Source organism: Pagrus pagrus (assembly GCF_965226575.1).
Source record: "Pagrus pagrus genome assembly, chromosome: 6".
Lineage (NCBI taxonomy): Eukaryota > Metazoa > Chordata > Actinopteri > Spariformes > Sparidae > Pagrus > Pagrus pagrus.
Genome location: NC_140190.1, coordinates 21,708,598 through 21,727,891, shown reverse-complemented (window position 1 = coordinate 21,727,891; position 19,294 = coordinate 21,708,598). Strand labels below are relative to the sequence as shown.

Sequence of the window (19,294 nt, the reverse complement as noted above, 5' to 3'; positions counted from 1 at the left end):
CAAAGCATCTTTAAATATAAAGATAACTGCTCTATAAATGAAATGTATGAATGGTGAAATAAATAATAAGGCTGTAGCTACACTAAAAAAGGTCAAACATTGGATTTTAAGTACCAGACGTGACTTATTTCAAACTCAACAGCTTTTAGTGGAAATCAACATTCTGAACATTTCACAAGCATGCACATATCCAAAATAATCTTTTAAATTTTGCATTTGGAAATACAGATTACAAAATAGAAACGATAGCAAAGACAATATACAACAGGATTGAAACACCATGCATGTCCACAGCAACACGCTGTGATGTTGTAAAATGACATCGGACAGTTTTTAGTTTTTTTTTCTAAATCAGCATATTCTGCAAATCAAGACTATGTGCAGAGAAAAATCTGTCTTCCACATTCAATTTAATTGACATTTTTCTTTCATCTTATAAACAAATATGGTCACATAAGGAGAATCACATGGCAACAAATAAATAGCTACAGATCTTTTACTACGACTTACAGGACAACAGTGATATAATGCTATTCTCACTATAAGCTTAAGGTGGAACTTAAACTGGTTTTCCAGAGAGAGCTGTAGAGTCGTTTAGAAAACCCCGTATTATTAAAGGGAGATTTTATTCAGACCTAAAACACTCTGGGAACGAGCAGTAAAGACCGAGCAGCAACTCTTTCCTTTCATCCCGGGACTTAAAGGGAAAATTCACCACATTTTATGTGGATGTCCAATCAGTGTTGATGATAAATGTAATCAAGTGAAGCCATAAATTCTGCAGTGCGCGATATATTGACCAAGAACTGAAAGTCCTCTGCACTTTAGGATGACATTTTTGCTGTCTGAAATCTCGCTCATTTCCAAGCAGGAGGACAACTTTTATTTATGAGTGGACCAGAAGCTAAATCCAAGATGAAATAACTTGTAGTCCTTCATTGACAAAAATTACATAACTGACAACCAAAGAAGAGATTTTGCAGCATTTGACCCTCCCTAAGTCCCGCCCATTTTTACTCTGTGCTCCAATAACAGTTGAGCAAGCTTGGTACCCAACAGAGCCCTCGAGCAGAGAGTTGCGTCATCACCGTTTACTCCAGTGGAACTGTTTTTTTTAGAAGCAATGGCCGATCACGGAGCTTCTCAGTAGTTCCTGGAAGTTAACTGAAAATACTAGCAGCCTTAAACTTATATGTGCTAGGTTTGTTTTGTTTGCCAGCCCGGTCAACAGAGGTCTCTAGTGCGCTGGGGCCTTACAACGTAGAAGATCTGGGTATTTTCATACCCGGAAGTCAAGTTTTCTTTTTTAGCTTTAAGCGCCACTGAGCAGCTTTTCTGTAGTAACAATAAGAAGATTTGGAAAAGGACAGTCAGGTTGGTTGCTGACCTATTTGTAAGATGACATGAATTAGAGTTAGCCATAGAAGATAAAGGATTCTCTTGTTTGTTGCGAAGACTTTGCCTCAATTTGTTAATAAAACTTAACGTTGTGAACATTCACTTTCATCATGTGCGGCTGTCCTTGCTGAGCTACACTGCCTGCCTCCCAAAAACTAATAAACATTGCAGCACACAGCTGACCAGAACCGTCATCGCCATGTTTCCTGTTGTCAAGCTTGTCCAACCTAGCAACAGTAACTAAGGGAGGCTCAGCTGTCTCTGTAAATACAGCTCCGACTGAACAATTCACTGCTTCAACCGACTACATTTACCATCAACACTGATCGGACATTTTGACATAAAGCGTGTCAAACGTTCCCTTCAAGAGACACCTTTAAAACACAGGACTCCTGTCTGAGCTCCACTCGCCTGCCTCTTCAGTTTGCGACACGATTTAGCTTCGGCGCCCTTTAACCCAACAGAGACGCAGGTTGTGCTAACAAGTAATGCAACTGAGTGGTGTCTCAGACTGACGCAAGCAGACGAGTCAAAACTAAATAGCTTACAAGACGTAAAAAATATATTTTGATGACGATTGGTTAATCTTGTCTGTTTGGGAAATGGGGTTTGCTGTCCACGTTTCAATGTTTGTGAAGTTAGCGCAAGGTCGCAACATGCCAATTCAATGTTTTCCCACCAAAACACGATCAGGCAAACTCTGCTGAACAACGTTGACTTTAACACCCTCATAAATTCCCCTTTGCAATTTGCTAACTTTGATTAGAGGTGTATTAGCTGCCATACTCTCAAATCTTCGCTAGGGTTGCTGTTAGTTAACTTTGTTAGCAAATCTGAGACAACGGAAAAAGGCATCGAATACCTTTGTCATGTTGTTAAACTATGAATTAATTTCTAACTTGGAGCGCGTCAGACCAGCGTAAAAAACTCTTCTCCAGGACAAATCGCACCATCTACCAAAATGCTTCTACTATTGCGCCTGCAGGTAAACGGAAACATTTATTACATGCACATACAGAAGCACGTTGAACTGGAGAAGAAATGTTTGACCTGTTTTAGTTCTTCATATTTAAAACATGTAACCTGCATTTCAGAGTTCCAGCTAATTTCATGAAGTGAGACTGTGGTAGTGGCAGTATGTGCAGTAGAAGTCAAGACTACTGAGGCCAATCTATTGTCACTGTAATAACTTGCTCAAACTCGATGCGATTTTCACGTGGGGGGGTAAATGATCGACAAAGAAGTACATTCGGAGTGCCGTTCCTTTCCAACACGAGAGCACAAGCTGCACTGGAGTAAGCCCTTTCTAGTTTTGCATCTCCTAAAATCTTCACTGATAAAAAACAAGACAAGCCAAAATATAGTTTACAAAGGAAAATAGAGAATTCATCTTTTCTTTGACATGAAAATATCTCCGGAGTTTACATCTGGAGTGAAACAGTCAGCATTCAGCTCGGGCAGAACAGACCCTGCTCGAAAAGCAAGGAAGTCACAAATAAAGTGCGAAGCAACTAGTGGACTAAACATTGCACAAAAACAGAAAATAAAAAACAAATCCAAAAAAAAACCACAGAATTACACTTTACCCAGTCCAAAACCTGACATGATAGGCAACAGCAACATGGAACAATCATATCTGATGTCATAGCTAGATCAAACTCCTGCCCTGTACATAACGTGGGATAAGAATCAGCTCGATGCGTCTATCATGTCATGCAGTCGACTGCGTAACGCAGAAGCTCCAAAAGTCCACACAATGCAAACGATCAGTGCACATGCCAATCTGCAATCCCTGCAAGACAGAACCTGCTTCCATTTTCTCAAGAAAGCCAAAAAAAAAAGGTTGTGCTGATGGAGGCGAGGGGCCGGATCGACTGCAGGTTTCTTTCGTTGCGAGAATAAACTGTTTACACTCGTATGCGGTGAGATGCTACAGTAGGAAGTAAGAGAGAGAGTAGAACAAGAAACAGTCCAGGTCCTCTGAGGAGAAGACGGTGAAGAGCAGAGAGAGAGAGAGAGAGAGAGAGAGAGAGAGAGAGAGAGAGAGAGAGAGAGAGGAGTCTGGTCCGACTGTGATGGGACCAAAAACTCCAAGACGTTTGGCAAGAAAACTAGTACGCTGCCACAGAAAATACATTCTCTTATCATTCATGAAGTAGCATTATACAGAGATGGAGGTAACAGAGTCACTTAACAGGAAAACTGAGTTAACTGTTGCACTGGAGAAACCCATACATGCATCCCTTTAGACTTTGTGATAGCGTTATGTTACACAAATCAAACCTGCGGAGCTATAGAAGGCCTTCATTTAGAGGTTCTGACTGTCAGTTTAGTCATGCATTTTGTTTCAGCGATAGCGTTTATGTACAAGGTCAGTGTGAAGGACTAGGACTCAGCAGGATGACAGAAAGTATGTGACAGGAAAGCTCAAAATCACTGGTGTTACAACAGTGACGTTTGGCTCAAATACAATGCTTATTTCTTTTTTTTTTTTTAGGAATAAATATACATTTGTTTCAGTGACTTAAAGGAAAAATCCAGCTCAAGATAAATAAAAAAAAGCTTCTGGTAAAGGATCATTTCAAGGCCTTTTTTAGTGGTTTATTTTTCTTCTTCCTATGGATTATTGGCCCATGACAACTGAGATATTTCAAGCAACTACTGGCGTTTCATCCTACAGGGTTAGAGGGAAAGGTTTCTTTATAGACAACAGTCGCACCAGAAGAGACGTGAGAGGAATTCTGTTATTTATAATGTTATTTCATTTTAAAGTTAAGCTGGATTTTCGTTTCTCTGTCGAGACACTCCTCTGAGAAATACATTTATAGTTCAGCGCACGATTTCACTCGTTGATTGTCAAAGCACCACTGCAACACTCGATGACCTGCACTCAAACTAGTCGAGATTATAGTTTGACTTGGAAAGCTTCGTCTTATATTACAAACTGGTCCATCTTTTGAGACTCTGTTTTACAGAGCAATAAGAATAATAATAATAATCATGGTCGTAAACGATCTTTTTAGGGAGGCGTGATATATCTTCAAACTCGTTTTCTCCGATGCGGATACAAATATAGGCACATTTCTTTTAGTCACCTAATTGCAGAGAACATCAAGTCTCTTATTGTGATGGGCCAGGCAGATGCAGACGTACAATACTTTTCAAAATGTACATATTCACTGGGCAAAATAAGACAACTACTCAGACTATGGTCATCTTATCGACAGAAAGATTCATTTTGGGCCGATATTTCATTTTCAAGTATTTATTATCAGCTGATACCAAAGATGTACCGATATAATTGTGCATCTATAATAGATTTGTCTAATGTTTATTTTAGTGTCTTTCAAATTACTCAAAGCTGTCTTTATTAAAGGTCTCTACCAGCATTAATAGGGGAAAACAGCCTAAGCTGACCATTAAAACTGGTTCTTTCTGTATCTCAGACGATCCTGTTCGTACTTTTTTTTTGGCAGTACAAAGCCTCCATAATCACAACATTTCAGAAGAATAAATCCAGCTTAACTCCTGTTTAAAACAAAGAAAAAAAAGAAACAGAGGTGGATTTTTCCTTTAAGGGTCGTTATTTTGTCTCATTTGCATAGGAATCACAGATCTGTTGAAGGCAAACAAAACATTTGATGGGAAGATTTACAGCGGACAAATAAACACTTGAACTGAAACAAATCGTACAGCTGTGGAGGTGTGCAGTAAACCAAACGTGATTCCTTTATGGGAGGGGGGGAGAGAGAGGAGGAGAGGAGGAAGGGGGTTGGAAAATCTTCCCAACAGCGCTTCAGGTGAGTAAATGATTAGCACGTCTGTACATGAACATTACAATATACCAAACATGATCCCACAGACCTACAAACACCTCTCAGGGAAACTCTGACAAAAGGCCAAGGCAGATTGAACTCTGACGTTTTAAAATTTGACAATTTGTTGTACATATTTTGGCGAAAGAGACCGCGTCATGGATGTAGCTGGAGATGATATCAATATGTACATTTTTCAGATGAAACTTGTGTAAACATTTTTCGTTTTGAAAAGGTGGCGTAAACATTTCTAGACTCCACTACATCCCTGATTGCTATTGTGACCATTTTTGTTTGTTTGTGACACTGAACAGATCAGGAGCGATCTCTGAGAAAACTGCATACGATAACAAAAATAAAAATACAATTATATTCTTTCTTAAACCTTTACGTTCTTCTTCCAGTTTACCAAGTGGAGTAAACAAACCTTCTACAATAAAAAATACTCTGAATCTGCAAGTTTGCATCTTATCAAAACATCCATTTGAAGGCTTCCATGTTGAATATCCAACAATCGACTGTTAAAATCCTTATTTTTGTCACTGATGACCTGTGTGGCAAAGCTCAATAGCATTTTTTGTGAGAGCTTCCCTGTCAAGGAGCAAAAAGCCTCCCCATAATTGCACTCCTTCTAAAAACACCTCACACCCGTCCTTTTGATTTTTTTTGTTTTGTTTTTAAGCCCCACTTTAAAAACATCAACAATTTGGCTATAAACTGTACCGATACAAAATACAGTACATTGATTTGTCAAACCTTACACAACATAACCACAAATATCACTGACCAAAAGTTAAGTTCCTCTGAAATACAAGAAAATGTTACAATAAGTTACGAAAATACGTTGTCACGTTAGACACTTAAGTAGAACAGTAGAATACTCATGTAAGGCAAAATCAGGTGATTTCACAGTGACGACTTAAAAAGATTTAAGATTTTAGTGTTTAAAAACAGACGGCCTCCTTCACCGAAAAGAAGCTCAGTCTGGATATATATATTGGCTTTTCACTGGCAGAAAATTAATTTGGACGTGTTTTGTCTTGCTTTCTACTTTAATAGAAATACCTGATGATTTTCTCAGAAAAAGTTAATTCAAGTGGCGTAAAACCAACCCATTTCTGGAGCATGCAGCATTTCCTGGAGCTGTGCTAAAAACTAGGATATTTTGATTTGACCGCTGGGCTGCAGCATGGCAACGTCTACCACGTCCTACGTCAGAAAATGGCACATCGAACACACACAAGAGCAACTATGGGGAGGTTTTGCACTCCTTCATTAACCAAGTAGCTTAACAAACACATATATAAATATGTTAGTAATCAATAAATAGACACAAATTACATCAGTGCAATTTTACACTATGCCTACAGAGAGCATTTTGGCATCAAATTTAAATTATGAAATGGAATATAAAATCTTTAACTAAATAAATAAATAGAACATATAAATACATAAAGCATCAACACATACAGTACATGATGAAAAGAACATTTGGTTGTCAAAAATAAAGCTTTGAGTGTGAAATAGAAAGCCGTTACGGCATGATGGGAAAACCGATCATTTGATTGCAGGGTACAAGCAAACCGGCTGTGGTGGTACTTTTCTTTTTTTGTTTGTTTTTTTTAAGCACAGCCGTTATAACGGGAACGGTTTAGCCCAATGTCCTAGCAGCTTCCTGCTACGAGCAAATATCAACAAAACAAATATTAAAGTGGATATGAAAAGAAAAAAAATAAGTCAAATGTGCGTTTTTTTGGAATATATGTGGCATGTAATGGTACACTGTAAACACAGCAGGCTAGCGAAAGCGCTGAGCGACCAATCTCATTCAAAACGACAGCAAGGCCATACCCCTGCAAGCCACTGGATGTCTTTTTCCCTGTTGTCTTTTGGTGGCGCATCGTTTCAAAGGGCTTCACGGAGTCGAGGGCGAGGTCGGACAGCTGGACGGCCATGCAACGAGGGAGAGGGTTCATCCTGCCCTTTGATTCTCTCCATTCACGAGTTAGTGTGTTTTTTTTCTTCTTGTTCTCGGCCATAGTCAGCTTCTCGCATTACAGCCTGTCCATCCTGAACGTGTCCTCGGTGGCAGGGTCTGCCAGCACCATGTCGGGGTCGTTGAGCATGTGCAGTCCGTCCAGCGTGAGCGGGTCGATCTTCAGCTCGTCCAGAGGAAACTGAGAGTCTGCATCGAAGCTGACGTCGCCGACACCCGCCAGAGAGTTAGTCAGCTCTTTGGAGAGGCTCGGCGGAGACTCCCCTGTGACTGAGATACGTGACATCAGAGAAACAAGTGAGTACTGACATACAATACCAAAAACTCTTGGTACGATATTGTCAGGATAAATAATTCACGATGCGATATTTATCACGACATGCACAGTTATACATTGGACTACCAGGGCACCCGCAGGGGTGTGGCACAGGAGGACAGCCAAGAACAGGCACTCAGCCGATCTCTCACTCTAGTTGTTCAACGAACGACCAGGGCCACGAAAATCTCTGTCAGTGTAACTGACACGTTATTATTTCCTGATAATTCAGTGGCTGTCTGGTGTCAGTGAGTTGACGTCGTGTTTTTCATGTAGTTGGTTTGTGAAAACAAACAACCAGCGGTTGAGCTGGTGCAGCAGACTGTGAACCGAGTTTCCCTGCCGGTAAACACACCGACTGGCTGTCACAGCTGTAGTGTCTCTGGGCTCATTGGGTGAAGCAGCCCGGTGGCAGCCCGCCATGTGGACAGCCGGCCTGTTTGCTCCATCTGACGTATTGGGGTATTTTCTGTTGCGATATCAAAAAAATTCCTAATCTTAATCTAGTTAGCACATGCGTTTGTGTTGCGATCTCCAGAGCACAAGTTCATTATTTTGATAGAGAAATGTACACAAATTAACCCGCTATCACTAGAAAACTAGCTTTGTTATCTCGAGATGAAATAATTCAGTGATTAGCGTAACTAAAACAAGTAATTTCAAGCACGTTCTTGACTTCCCTGAACAAGAGCTTTGCTTGTGCTTGAAGGAGAAGAGACTAGAGGCTAATTTCACCCTGTCAAAGCAGTTAAACTCAACATTATCTGCATATTATTGGCAAAAAAACAACCAAAAAATAGTGCGTATGATACAGCTAAAAGATGATGGACGTTCACGGTGTGTGGCTACCTGTTAGGATGATGTTGGGGATGTTGCCATGGTTACTGTAGCCGAGCTGCTGCGAGTCCTGTAGGCTGCTCCCGGTGAGGCCCATCATGGCTGCCTGCGTGTAGTTGAGGGTGGAGCACTGGTTGTAAAGGCTGGTGGAGCTGATGGGGTTTTCGATCATGTTGAACTGCTCCAGCTAAAAAGGTACAGAGATGTTACCCAGCGTGAAGTCAGGGACTGTCTGAGGAGAACATTTCTGTCATTTCCTGCGTATTGTGTGTGTGTGTGTGTGTGTGTGTTCACCTGGTGAGAGAGGGCATTGGTCTGCCTCAATGCCAACTGCTGATCGTAGAAGGAGTCACCGAATATGCTGCCCACCACAGGGATGTGCTGGAGGAAGAAAAAGAAGCCATAAAAAAGTCAGTGCACATGCAAAGGATGCAGATACACTTAAAAGAACAAAATCAGCCAGAAGGCAAGTTATCCGCGCCCACAAGCAGACATTTCAGCGATGGAATAACAGAAAACACAAGCAAAAACACAAAATCACACAGCTGTGGGTCAGAGCGGCGACCAAAGCAGATGGTTCTCATGACGAGGGCTGAGGCAGTTCAGAGTCAAGAAGAGCAGAATAAAATGATGTTCTTTAATGTAATTTGGCAGACATCTAAAAAAAATCCCAAAAACTAAGACATGGTTGCAGTGATGTGTTGACCGCAGCAGCCCTGTTCACTATGACACAAACGGAGAATTTTGGTTTTCATGAGTGATATTCTGATATTTTTGTCTCTTATGACTACTGATAAAGAAAACTCTTAACCCGTGTGGACTCCAGTATGAGCTTCCAAACAGCTTCAATTACACAGAAATCAGCAACACGTTTCTACGTAGCTGCCTGCTGTATTGGATCTACAGATGCAAATTTTAAGCAATTTCTTTCTTTGATAGTTGGCGGCCTTAACAATAGATTGCTGGTTTATCGTTTAGAATAAATGAAGTATGTTGAATGTTTTTCCAATTTAAAAACTGTCAGCCAAAAGCAAGTAGGAGGGCATCACAGGAACTTGATGGTTTCTTCTATTTTTTACTACTTTTTCTAAAGAGGAGCATGTAGTTTTATAGCAGGCTAAAAATGCCTTTGAAGCAGTTATTTTTTCTGTTTTCATGGTAACAAAGATTATATTGAATGTTGTTTTATAAATTTGCAGGATTTAATTTGTGCTCATTCACAGGTACGTGTGATGAAGGGCTGAATGGCTTTAAAACAGTTTTTAGTTATTCATTTATAACAAAAGGGAGTTAATGATAATAACAAATAATAAAATTAAATAAAATATCGTTCACTGGACAAATTGTAAACATCGGAATTGGGTGAGAATTTCCATATTGTTGCATCACTATTTTCTAATTAAATACATTTTCTCAGGCCAGTATTCCTATTTTATTTTGATAAAATTGATAAAATGATTACGTTATTTTGGGAAACTTTTCTCATTGTTAGGTCTTAAATCTCTACAATGGGGGTTAAATGTCATTGACACAATTGACAAAAAGTATGAGAACAGTGTAGAGGTTGACAAATACTGGAATTTCCCTTTAACAGTTTCATGCGATGTGAAAAACGCTAGAATTTTGTGGCTTTTTCTTTAGTGGTGAAGTCAAACTGTTTCTAACATCATTTCTTGAGTCACTGATGCACCAGAGACGACTTATTCAGTGTAAGAAAGCCCAGAATTTGGATTTATATTTCACCAGTGTCTTTAAAATCTACTTTCTCCCTTTTTGATTTCCTTTTTATAGACCATATTACTTAGCTCATTCTCATCTTAAAAAGTTCCCTGTAGAGTTTACGACCTCTAGTAGAGCTATGACATTTTTCAGTTTTTGCTTCTGGCCGTTTTCCCATGAAGTGCACCTTGAAAAACACTAAACATAAAGTTCTTGCAGCTGACTTTGCCTTTCTGCCAAATATTTTACTGAAAACATGATAAAGCCTGATGACTTTTCCACAGCAGAGAGTGATATATTTAGTTTGTGTAGGCAGAGTTTAGCTCTAATGAGAGTTCTTGACTCACGAAAGACAAAATGTCATTAAAAACTCAGTAGCCCAAAATAGACTGTTTACGGGCAAGAGCACAATACCAATTTGTCAAAAGATGTCCTGTCGATTGGCATTTAGGAATTAGGGATGGGCATGTGTACTCTAGTATTCGAGTAGTCTATTTGGACGCAAGTATTAGTTTATTCAGTTGTGCAGTACAAGCTATGCAATGTTGCACCACTTGTGCATTTAGGCAGGTTATCCCCAATTCAAACCCACATTTTCCCTTTGGTGTAAATTGTGGACCCTGTTCTTACATCAGATCTTTTTGGCAAATACTGTACTCAATAATATTTTAATGGGAGTATAATCAATTATGAAAATTACTCAAAATGTATTGTGTAATATTATTTTTCTGTAATAACCAGAGAGAACATTATCAGTCTGTTTGTCTATTCATGTGAGCTCGAAACAGGAGCAAACAACCGGAGTCCTCTTCATGAAAGTGCAGCTCATCCACATCAGACAAGTGTCTGTTTGCTGCATTCTAAAAAGATGTTATAGATATTTTAAGACGACAATCTGTCACGGCCTCCATCAGCAAACTATCGGCGTGTTGTCATGCACACAGTGAACAGTGACAGCGGTGATGAAGAAATGAGTTATGCAGCTGTTGACACCATGAGAGGTTAACTGCTGATACAGAGAATGACAAGCAGCCTATCTCATCTACAATTAGCTTTCCCCCAGGCGCAAAGCCCTTCCCCAAACAGCAGCTAGCTCGGTGGGTGGGCCCTTACTTGAGGCGAGCCGCCGGGGGAGAAGCCTTGATTGGAGACTGGGGAGGTTGGAGACTGAGTGGCTGGTGAGCCAGTCTGATTGCGGTACTGTTGGAGGGAAGAGGGTTAGCTAGCACTAAGCTTCATGCCTGTCACACACAAATCTCAAAGGATGGGATGTAAGATGAGCCTCGGATCTGCTCATTGGGTTTCATGTGTACAGGAAGGAAATATCACCAATTAACACCCGATAAACTGTAAATGTAATTTTTCTGGAAAAGTAACATCTGGCACTACTTGAGTAAAATGTTTAAGTACTTGCTGGTTCATAGAGAACAGTCGAAAGTGTATTTCTGTATCTTATAAGCTTACATCAGCCAATTTCTTGCTTTAAATGTGCACACAACATCCAACCAACTACATCCAAAAAATGCCCTGACCCTCACAAAAAAGTGCCAAATAGTAGGAAGATTGTCAGTTTTAAAAGAACCTGCAAGCAAAAACCTGAATATAACAAAAGTCATAAATTTTAAGGCATAATTGTCTGGTAGTCCAGAGTACAGAAGCGTTCTTCCTAATAAAGTGGATTATTCTACATAATGGCTAATCAGTGTCAAAGCCAAGTAGTAAGCCAGTAAAATGATGTGAAGATATTTACTGGGATGTATTCTGGGCAATTGAAGAACTTTCAGCACAATCAGGTAAAAAACTGACACTTCAGAATTAGTAAAATGGGCCCTGTCATGTCATCAAATTGACTGTTATCCCTGCGTCTGACTAGACTTCCTGGTCACTCACCGAGCTGATGCTGATGCTGGCGGTGGTCTGGCTCTGGCTGTCTGGGGAAGGGCTGGCAGTGGCTGTACCAGGGGAGGCCAGAGTTGGCAAGGTGATGAGCTGGATGCCCTGCGACAGGGCCTGCTGCTGCTTCTGGAGGTCACTGAGCAGCTGAGCCTGGGCCTGAGCCGTCAGCTGGTTGAACAGGGGGTACTGGGCGAGCTGCTGCTCCAGCGTCAGCGGCTCTGTTGACAAGGCCTGAGAAAAGACGAACACGGACTCTGTTTAGGCTAGTTACCTGTGACAAAATAGGCTTTTGTTAATTAGTCTCTATGGCGTTGGTTGAGCAGGGCAGAGCCTTACCTGTGTGATGTTAACAGGTGAGGAGAGGGTGGGTGAAAGCTGCTGTGGGGACTGTTGGAGATGGAGGTCAGAGGTGAGTGTGAGCGGCACCACGGGTGGTTGCCGGCGCTGTGCCGTTACAGTCATGGTGGGCTGAGAGGAAGTGGAGATCCCTAGCGAGGAAGCAAATAAGACGACACATGAAAGCTCTTCAACATTCACCTGATGTACATTTAGTTTTAGTGCTTTCAAATAGTATTATTACCATGGCTGGCAGCGCTGATGCCCAGGTGGGTGAGGTTGGTGGTCAGGCTGCCCGTGCTGTTGGACGAGCTGAGGGAGGGGAAGGCCACGGTGTCCTCGGGGTCCAGCGGAGTGGAAAGTGGAGGAGGGAACTGGATGTTGGTCAGATCAGGAAGTGAACCACCGGTGTTGTGTGCAGCTGGGAGCACGGACGGGTTCAACTCCTGGTCTGGTGATGGGAATATACTAAAAGACACAAGTTGAATCGGACGTGAGGAAAGCTGCTGTCATATCACCTTGCAGCTGAGTTCTTCTATGACATACTGTGATCACTATGTTCCAACCTATCAAACCAGGGGGGGATGATCGAAGTGGCTAATGAGTGAAACATCTCGCTTCTCTCTCATCTCTGTTGGGGTTTCTACATGTGCAGCACCGATCAGGCAGCTGGCAAGGATCGGGAAGTGACATAGGTGCCAGTGACAAGGCAACAGGGGTTGCTTTTCATCTTTAACTGCGGTCTATCTTTCAAACTCAAAGCAGATTGAATGATTTCCAGTGTACCGAGACCAGCTGTCTCGTCTCTTGCACTTAAAACACAACATATTTGTGTGACTAACAGGCTGCGATACTCCTCTAGTGTTTCACTGTAAATACCACTACTACTACTACTTATAATAAAATAATATACTAAAATGACTCACTTGATTCCAGGAACATCGCATGTGTTGGCCTTTGATGAATCATCCTAAGGAGAAAACATTATCATGAGCCACAACTCTGAAGTGCTTTCCGTGTATCACAACGAGTGTACAAGTGTCGCCCTTCCCTCCTCCCATCAGTACCTTCTTGTCATCCCACAACTGATCCTGCGCATCCTTGTTGTCTGCATTCGACTCTGAATTCTCCGTCCCAGGCACTGTTAGCAGCAGTACTAATTAGTGAAACAGCAAGACACAGTTGCTTGCAATAACAAAATAAATAACAATTCAAATGTGCAAGAAATGAGTCATCAATATCCGAGCCAGTCAAGCAGGATATAGTGCTGTGTGCACCAGATTCCTGGGAGTCTAAAAATAGCAAGGCGACCAGCAGACAGACAGACTGAGGGGATGCCAGCCAGTGTTGGCTTCATTATATCACAGCCTCACACATAAAAAGACAAAATCCATGGATAATCAGTGAATTATTGATCCTTCTCTCTAGATCATCCTGACTCAGCTCCCCTCCGAGATGTTACTTCTCCACAGCCGACTGAGCACTCCATCAACATGCTGAAGCATTCCTCTGCCAGAGATCAGTATCCATTTACTCCATAAATATTTCATCAACAGTCTACATCTTCTTCTTTGTGACATCGACCCTTTTATGTCATTTAAGGTTTGCCGCCTGCATTAGTACACTGCACATTAATAAATAAAAGTGGCTCTGTGTCTTTGTAACTGGATCTTCCATTACCTCGCTTAGGCTGCAGCTCCTGTGATCCCCCTGCAAACACCTCCTGGGGCTTCGGATTCATGGCGCTCTGGTGTAAGGCAGAGTCCGAATTTGTCCTGTATGTGTTAGAAAGATGAGATGTCAGCAAAACCACTGCCAAATCCCCAAAACTGGTAGAGAGCCAAATGTACAGCATCACATCCGTCAGGAATCACACTCAGTTACAGACCTTTATTTGCCTTCATACAGCCTTCTTTGTTTCGGCAGAGTTTGGCAACTTTGCACCAACAGTGAGTCACGTAATTTAATTTTTTTGGTTCACTGTCTTACTCATTGTTTTGGCAAATTTACAAGGGGCGGTGGCTTACCTTCTCCAGCTAGTGTCTGGCGGTGGGGAGAGGTAAACTGAGCTGTAAGGACAGCTGTCAATGTGAATCTAGTTAAGGCTAATAAAGCACAGGGGATGAAAAATAGGTCTCAGCTAATCCATAGTTTCAAGCCTGTTGGTTAATTCAACCTAATAGACCTGATACATAATAAATGACCGCACACAAGTGTTACTGGGATCCAACTACTTTGAAAAGGGCTTCAGTCAGTGTCTTGTTATTGAATGGCGAGATACAGTTCTAAGAATAATCTCAACAGAAGTGTAATAATAGAGCCCATTGCTTTGTATAATTCAGTATCAGGCTCTGTGCGTATGTGTCGTGAAAAAAACCCAATTCATTTCTTAAAAATGAATTTGGGACATGACTTGGTTTCAGCTAAAGGGTGTGTTTAGTGTCATCCCTATAAACACATATCTGCATTTGAATGAAGAATCTGGAGGCAAGGGATAAGATTTGGGTTTTGGAAGCATTGGTTTCTATTTGTAGTCAGTTTGTAGTCCCAGTAGTATCTGCCAGCCTCGTTTGAGCAGGCTTTGGTTGCATGCAGGTAAACAGTCCGTGTGGAGTGCAAAAGAGGCAGATCGCACTGGGCAACATGTAGCTGGAACCCATTGGCTATCGTTTGCTGGCGACGTCAATAGTTCATCTCACATATCATGTTGCAAATGGGGTTGTAAATGACAACCGGCAGAGGGAAGAGGAAGTCTAGGTCTGGATATAAGTTAGCTACACAACATCTCCAAAACACTAACAGTGGCCAAACTGTCGTCATACGATAGTAGATGGGTTCAGAGACTGTACTTGGTGTAATATGTGCTAACTACAGACTATGTTTCAACTCATAAAAGTGTAAGTTTCTCATGGAAAGCTTTGGCAGTTTGTTGGTTACTGACTGTTGGCTAAAACATGCTAGTCACGTTTGCCCAGACTGTACATAAAGCATCATCTTATGACTGAATGAAAAGCCATATATCTGGATCTCGGAGCACAAATCAGTTCAAGTCTGTCTTTCTGGTTTTGTATTTCTGTCTGGAGCATTTTGGGTTCCCAGGCAATTACAGCACCACTCGAGGAGCAGTAGATCAGATGAAAACTGTGTTGACACTGTTCAAACCTACTCAGTGTTACGTCTCTAAACATGCTAAATTAATTACAACAACAGATGAAGGTGGAAGTTGTCAGAACAATGTTCAAGCGGCCTCTCAAGCCTCAAAGCTACAATGAATGCAGTCAAAACATCCTCAACACAACATGCTTCCGTAACCAAAAAAGGATATCTGGCGTCCATGTTTGTCGACTGACAGCAGCCGGCGGTGAGGAGACGTGATGCGGTTCCGGTCGCGGTAAACTCGCTCCACCAGCCCGTGGTGCCTGGTTGTTCGACTGGTATCCAGCACCGAGTTCTGGAGTGAACACATCGGGTGAATGAGGCCAGCAAAAACAGCGTACTTACACAGCAAAACTAAAATGTCTTAGGATTAATGGTGTAAATGTGTTCATTTCAAAATGAGTCAAGCCATGGGCCCCCCATACTGATGCTCGAGTTGGCAAATGTATTTTAAGATGGAAAGCCATGACAAGCAATGATATAGTTTAAAATTTAGGAACCAAATTACACTGCAGGGTAGAACTGGTACATCTTGTATTACACACTTCTGGCTTCCTTTCGCTCCTGAACCATGATGAACCTGGTTGGACTGTGCAGCTCTGACCAGCAGGTCATTTTTCAGCCTTCATAGGATGAACTAAGCCTGCAGACTTTCTTCAATTCTTTATATAAAAAAAAGTGGAATTATCTGTTTTGAGCCAATCTTTCACCAATACAACAGATAACTGCAACCTTTGTATGTCCAATAACATCACCAACAGCTAAGAAAGGTACACCGGTCGAGCACAAACCATTGATTTACCAGCCGAGAGAGGCTAAGGGCTCACCTGAAAAGGCAGGTCAATGTTGCCATTTCCAATCTGATTGACATTGGGCAGTGAGCCTCCATAGTACTGTCCACGATTCTGCCCTAGTTGCAAATACTGGGTCTTCTGTAACTGCAACTGTGCAAAGTAAAATTGCATGAAAGCATGAGTGAATGATTGATCTGATTCACAAAAAAGTGATGCTAAAAAGTGAATGATGCCTGCCAGTCCACAGTGGTGACATGAAAGATGGATGAATCCATTAAGTGACAGATGACACATGATGAGACGGGCAGATTGTCTGCTTCATGAACAATTAGGAGGCAGACGACATCTCTCATAGCAAAGAAAAATCACATCAGCTGACACCTGACTGACAGCTGGTGTAATTAGAGTCTTTACATGTAACACACCTAGTGATTACATTAGCCACGTGTCTTCATACAAAACCAGTCACAAAACTGATGCATGTTGTTACAGAAACACTGTGATGCAAGTCCTCTGACACTAGGAATGAACAGAAGTCAGACTGATAATGATCGGAACAGATGCAATGGATTGATGTTTGGATGGCAACAAAAAGAAATCTGGCAGAGACCACAAGACTGACCAATTAATTATATTTCCCTGCAGTAAATGACAGTACAGCTCGGGTTTACACTGATGCAGCATGTGGGCATCATTTCCAGCAATACAGCCAACAATTAGACCAAAACGATTCCTGGCAAAAAAACCTTTCCTCTTTTCTTTTTTTGGGTTATTAGAGCTGAAACGATGTGTTGATTAGTTGATAACCAGAAAATGAATTGGCAACAATTTTTTTTACAATTGATTAACTGTTTCAGTCATGCTTCAAGTAAAAACTTGTTGTTGGAATGGGCATTTTTTTGTATTTTCTGATATTTTATAGAGTAAACTATGACTGAACTATATCATTTTCATCATCGTTTAATCAACTGATAATTTTTAGTCTTTGTTTCGTCTATAAAGTGTGAGAAAACAATGAAGAATGCTTGTCATGATGTCTCAAATCCCACAGTAAAGTCGTAAAATTGCTCGTTTTGTCCGTCCAGTAGTCACAAAACCAAAGTAGGGTTGGAAATCTTTAAATGACAGCCTGAACAATCAATAATCGGTGTATGTGTACGAAAAAGTGTTGTCCGTTTAATGAGAGTAAAAAAAAAGATAAAGTGAACACCAAGTTACTACAAAATAATGACGTCTTGTCGCTATTCACCAACAATATCCAACCCATACTGATGCTACCACATGGCTATAATGTAATAATGTCAGATTGTAAAGAAGGACTTTTAGTATCTTTTCAATTATAATTGACTCGTGTTTTCATTAAATACATTTCTCATATCAGCACTTTGTTTTATTTTGATATATTTGAGAAGAAAGTATTAGTAATTCTTAACAAGATACTTTTTTATGTATTTTTTGCCCGTTTCAGTTCAATTCTGACGATCAATCTACTAATGATTAATCATTCAAATCCCTCATCCAAAGACATTAATTCATATACATAACTTTAGAGTAATACATGACTTCAATAACTAATCAATTACCAAAATCATCCATTCTTTTCCATCAATGAACTAATCAATTAATTGACTGATCATTTCAGCTCTTCAGCACATTAATCGATAATCAACGCTCGTTTTTGAGGTAACTTTTTACAGCGGTTGAGAGAAAGTTGTCAAAGTGTTTGGATTAACGGGACCGTGCGATGACTGAATTAAACTGTTATAAATAGCAGCAGATAAGAGGCATGTGGGATTTGTTTTAGAGCTGTATTTGTTTTCCACCAGTCCGACGTTTGCTTTTTGCAGCATGTAAAAGTAGTCAGCTAACATGCTGCCGAGCTAAAATAACGGGTTTCGTTAAGCTAGTTCTGAATGGTGAACGAGTTAAAGAACAACACAGCTGGAAGGCTGGTTAACATCTGATTGGCTTGCAAATGCTAACTTAGCCCCCCCTTAAAGATATACCTGTTTATTTTTAGTTGAAAGCAGCTGACTTGCCCAACATATTTTTATACGCGTGATTAAGCGACATGTCAGACGATTTGTTTGCTAGTGCAATGACAGCAGTGACTCCTCAAAGCAGCCTCAGACAGAGCACAGGTGCACATTATTCACATCCTCAGCAGCCTGGCTAAGACAGTTAACGCAGCGCACGAGCGGCTTGATGTCCCTGAATAGCGCTTCTGACACTGGAAACCTCATTTGGTGGTGTTGGACTGATGCGGCTACGGACGATCATATTAACTTTAGCTTACTTAGCATCCCAACGTTCAGATTTATATCCGCAGCGTTCGTTAGCTGCCAAACAGCGATGCAACACAATGTAAACAGCCGGGGCGAGCAGGTCTTACCCGTGCGGCTCTGGTGATGTTCAAGTCTTTCATCACTTCTTCAAACGCAGCGGTCTCCTCCGCCTGTTTCTGATTATGCAAAGCGATTTTTTCGCTAAATTTGCGGGGATTGTTAGAGGACGCCATCTTTCCCTCTTCTTCTCAATGGAATGTTACGTTACACACTACGCTAGGGCCTTCTGGTGTCGTCATCACGCACGATCGGCGGCACGACGTCGGTGTGTGGATGAGCTTGCTTTTTGCTTCAGCTGTGGGCAACAACAAGCATGAATGTGTGGCAGGGTGATTTTGAAACAAGGGACGATCTTACTTTTTTTTAATAGTATTTTTCTAATATTTTAATATACATTTATGTATAATTACCTGAAAACCTACTAGGCAATAATAGTTTAGCAGAACTCCACCAATTTGACAAATGTAAGTGTGTTTACAGGTCTTTGAGGAATACTGTGTATTTGTGAGAAAGCAGTGTAAAGTCTTTTGTGGACCCCATGGGACCTTCTGTCAGGGGAAAAAAAAGGATTGTTGTGAATGGAGAGAGGCAAATACATGTTCGATCCCGTGTGAATTGTGCCATGAATCACACATATGATGTTTGTCAATTTAAAAGATCATTTTTCAAGTCAGGAAAGTCACTGT

At 41.1% G+C, this 19,294-nt stretch overlaps 1 protein-coding gene across 3 annotated transcripts; it reads right to left on the bottom strand.

Moving 5' to 3' along the window:
• Positions 1 to 124: 124 nt before the first annotated feature.
• On the bottom strand, positions 125 to 18,807 carry crtc1b (CREB regulated transcription coactivator 1b). Of its 3 annotated transcripts, none has more exons than XM_084354755.1 (14): positions 18,656 to 18,807; positions 16,297 to 16,413; positions 15,639 to 15,764; positions 14,341 to 14,402; positions 13,994 to 14,088; positions 13,381 to 13,469; positions 13,240 to 13,283; positions 12,558 to 12,781; positions 12,314 to 12,465; positions 11,972 to 12,208; positions 11,195 to 11,281; positions 8,657 to 8,743; positions 8,375 to 8,549; positions 125 to 7,479 (listed from the first exon to the last, which is right to left on the bottom strand). In XM_084354755.1, the coding sequence occupies exons 1-14, from the start codon at positions 18,779 to 18,781 to the stop codon at positions 7,268 to 7,270; spliced, it is 1,833 nt and encodes a 610-aa protein (XP_084210881.1). In that variant the 5' UTR covers positions 18,782 to 18,807; the 3' UTR covers positions 125 to 7,267. The 3 variants fall into 3 exon arrangements, with proteins under 3 accessions (XP_084210881.1, XP_084210882.1, XP_084210883.1); XM_084354756.1 differs by having other exon boundaries at positions 13,381 to 13,454; XM_084354757.1 differs by lacking the exon at positions 11,195 to 11,281.
• Between the last annotated feature and the right edge of the window lie 487 nt (positions 18,808 to 19,294).

Coding starts and splice junctions, on each gene's coding strand:
- crtc1b (XM_084354755.1), bottom strand. CDS start 18,781: ATGGCGTCCTCTAACAATCCCCGCAAATTTAGCGAAAAAATCGCTTTG. Junction 14,403..15,638: donor TCGACAAACATGGACGCCAG/ATATCCTTTTTT, acceptor AACTAGATTCAC/ATTGACAGCTGTCCTTACAG. Junction 8,744..11,194: donor CCCCCGGCGGCTCGCCTCAA/GTAAGGGCCCAC, acceptor TTCTTCCTCCAG/CACATCCCTGTGGTGGGCAG.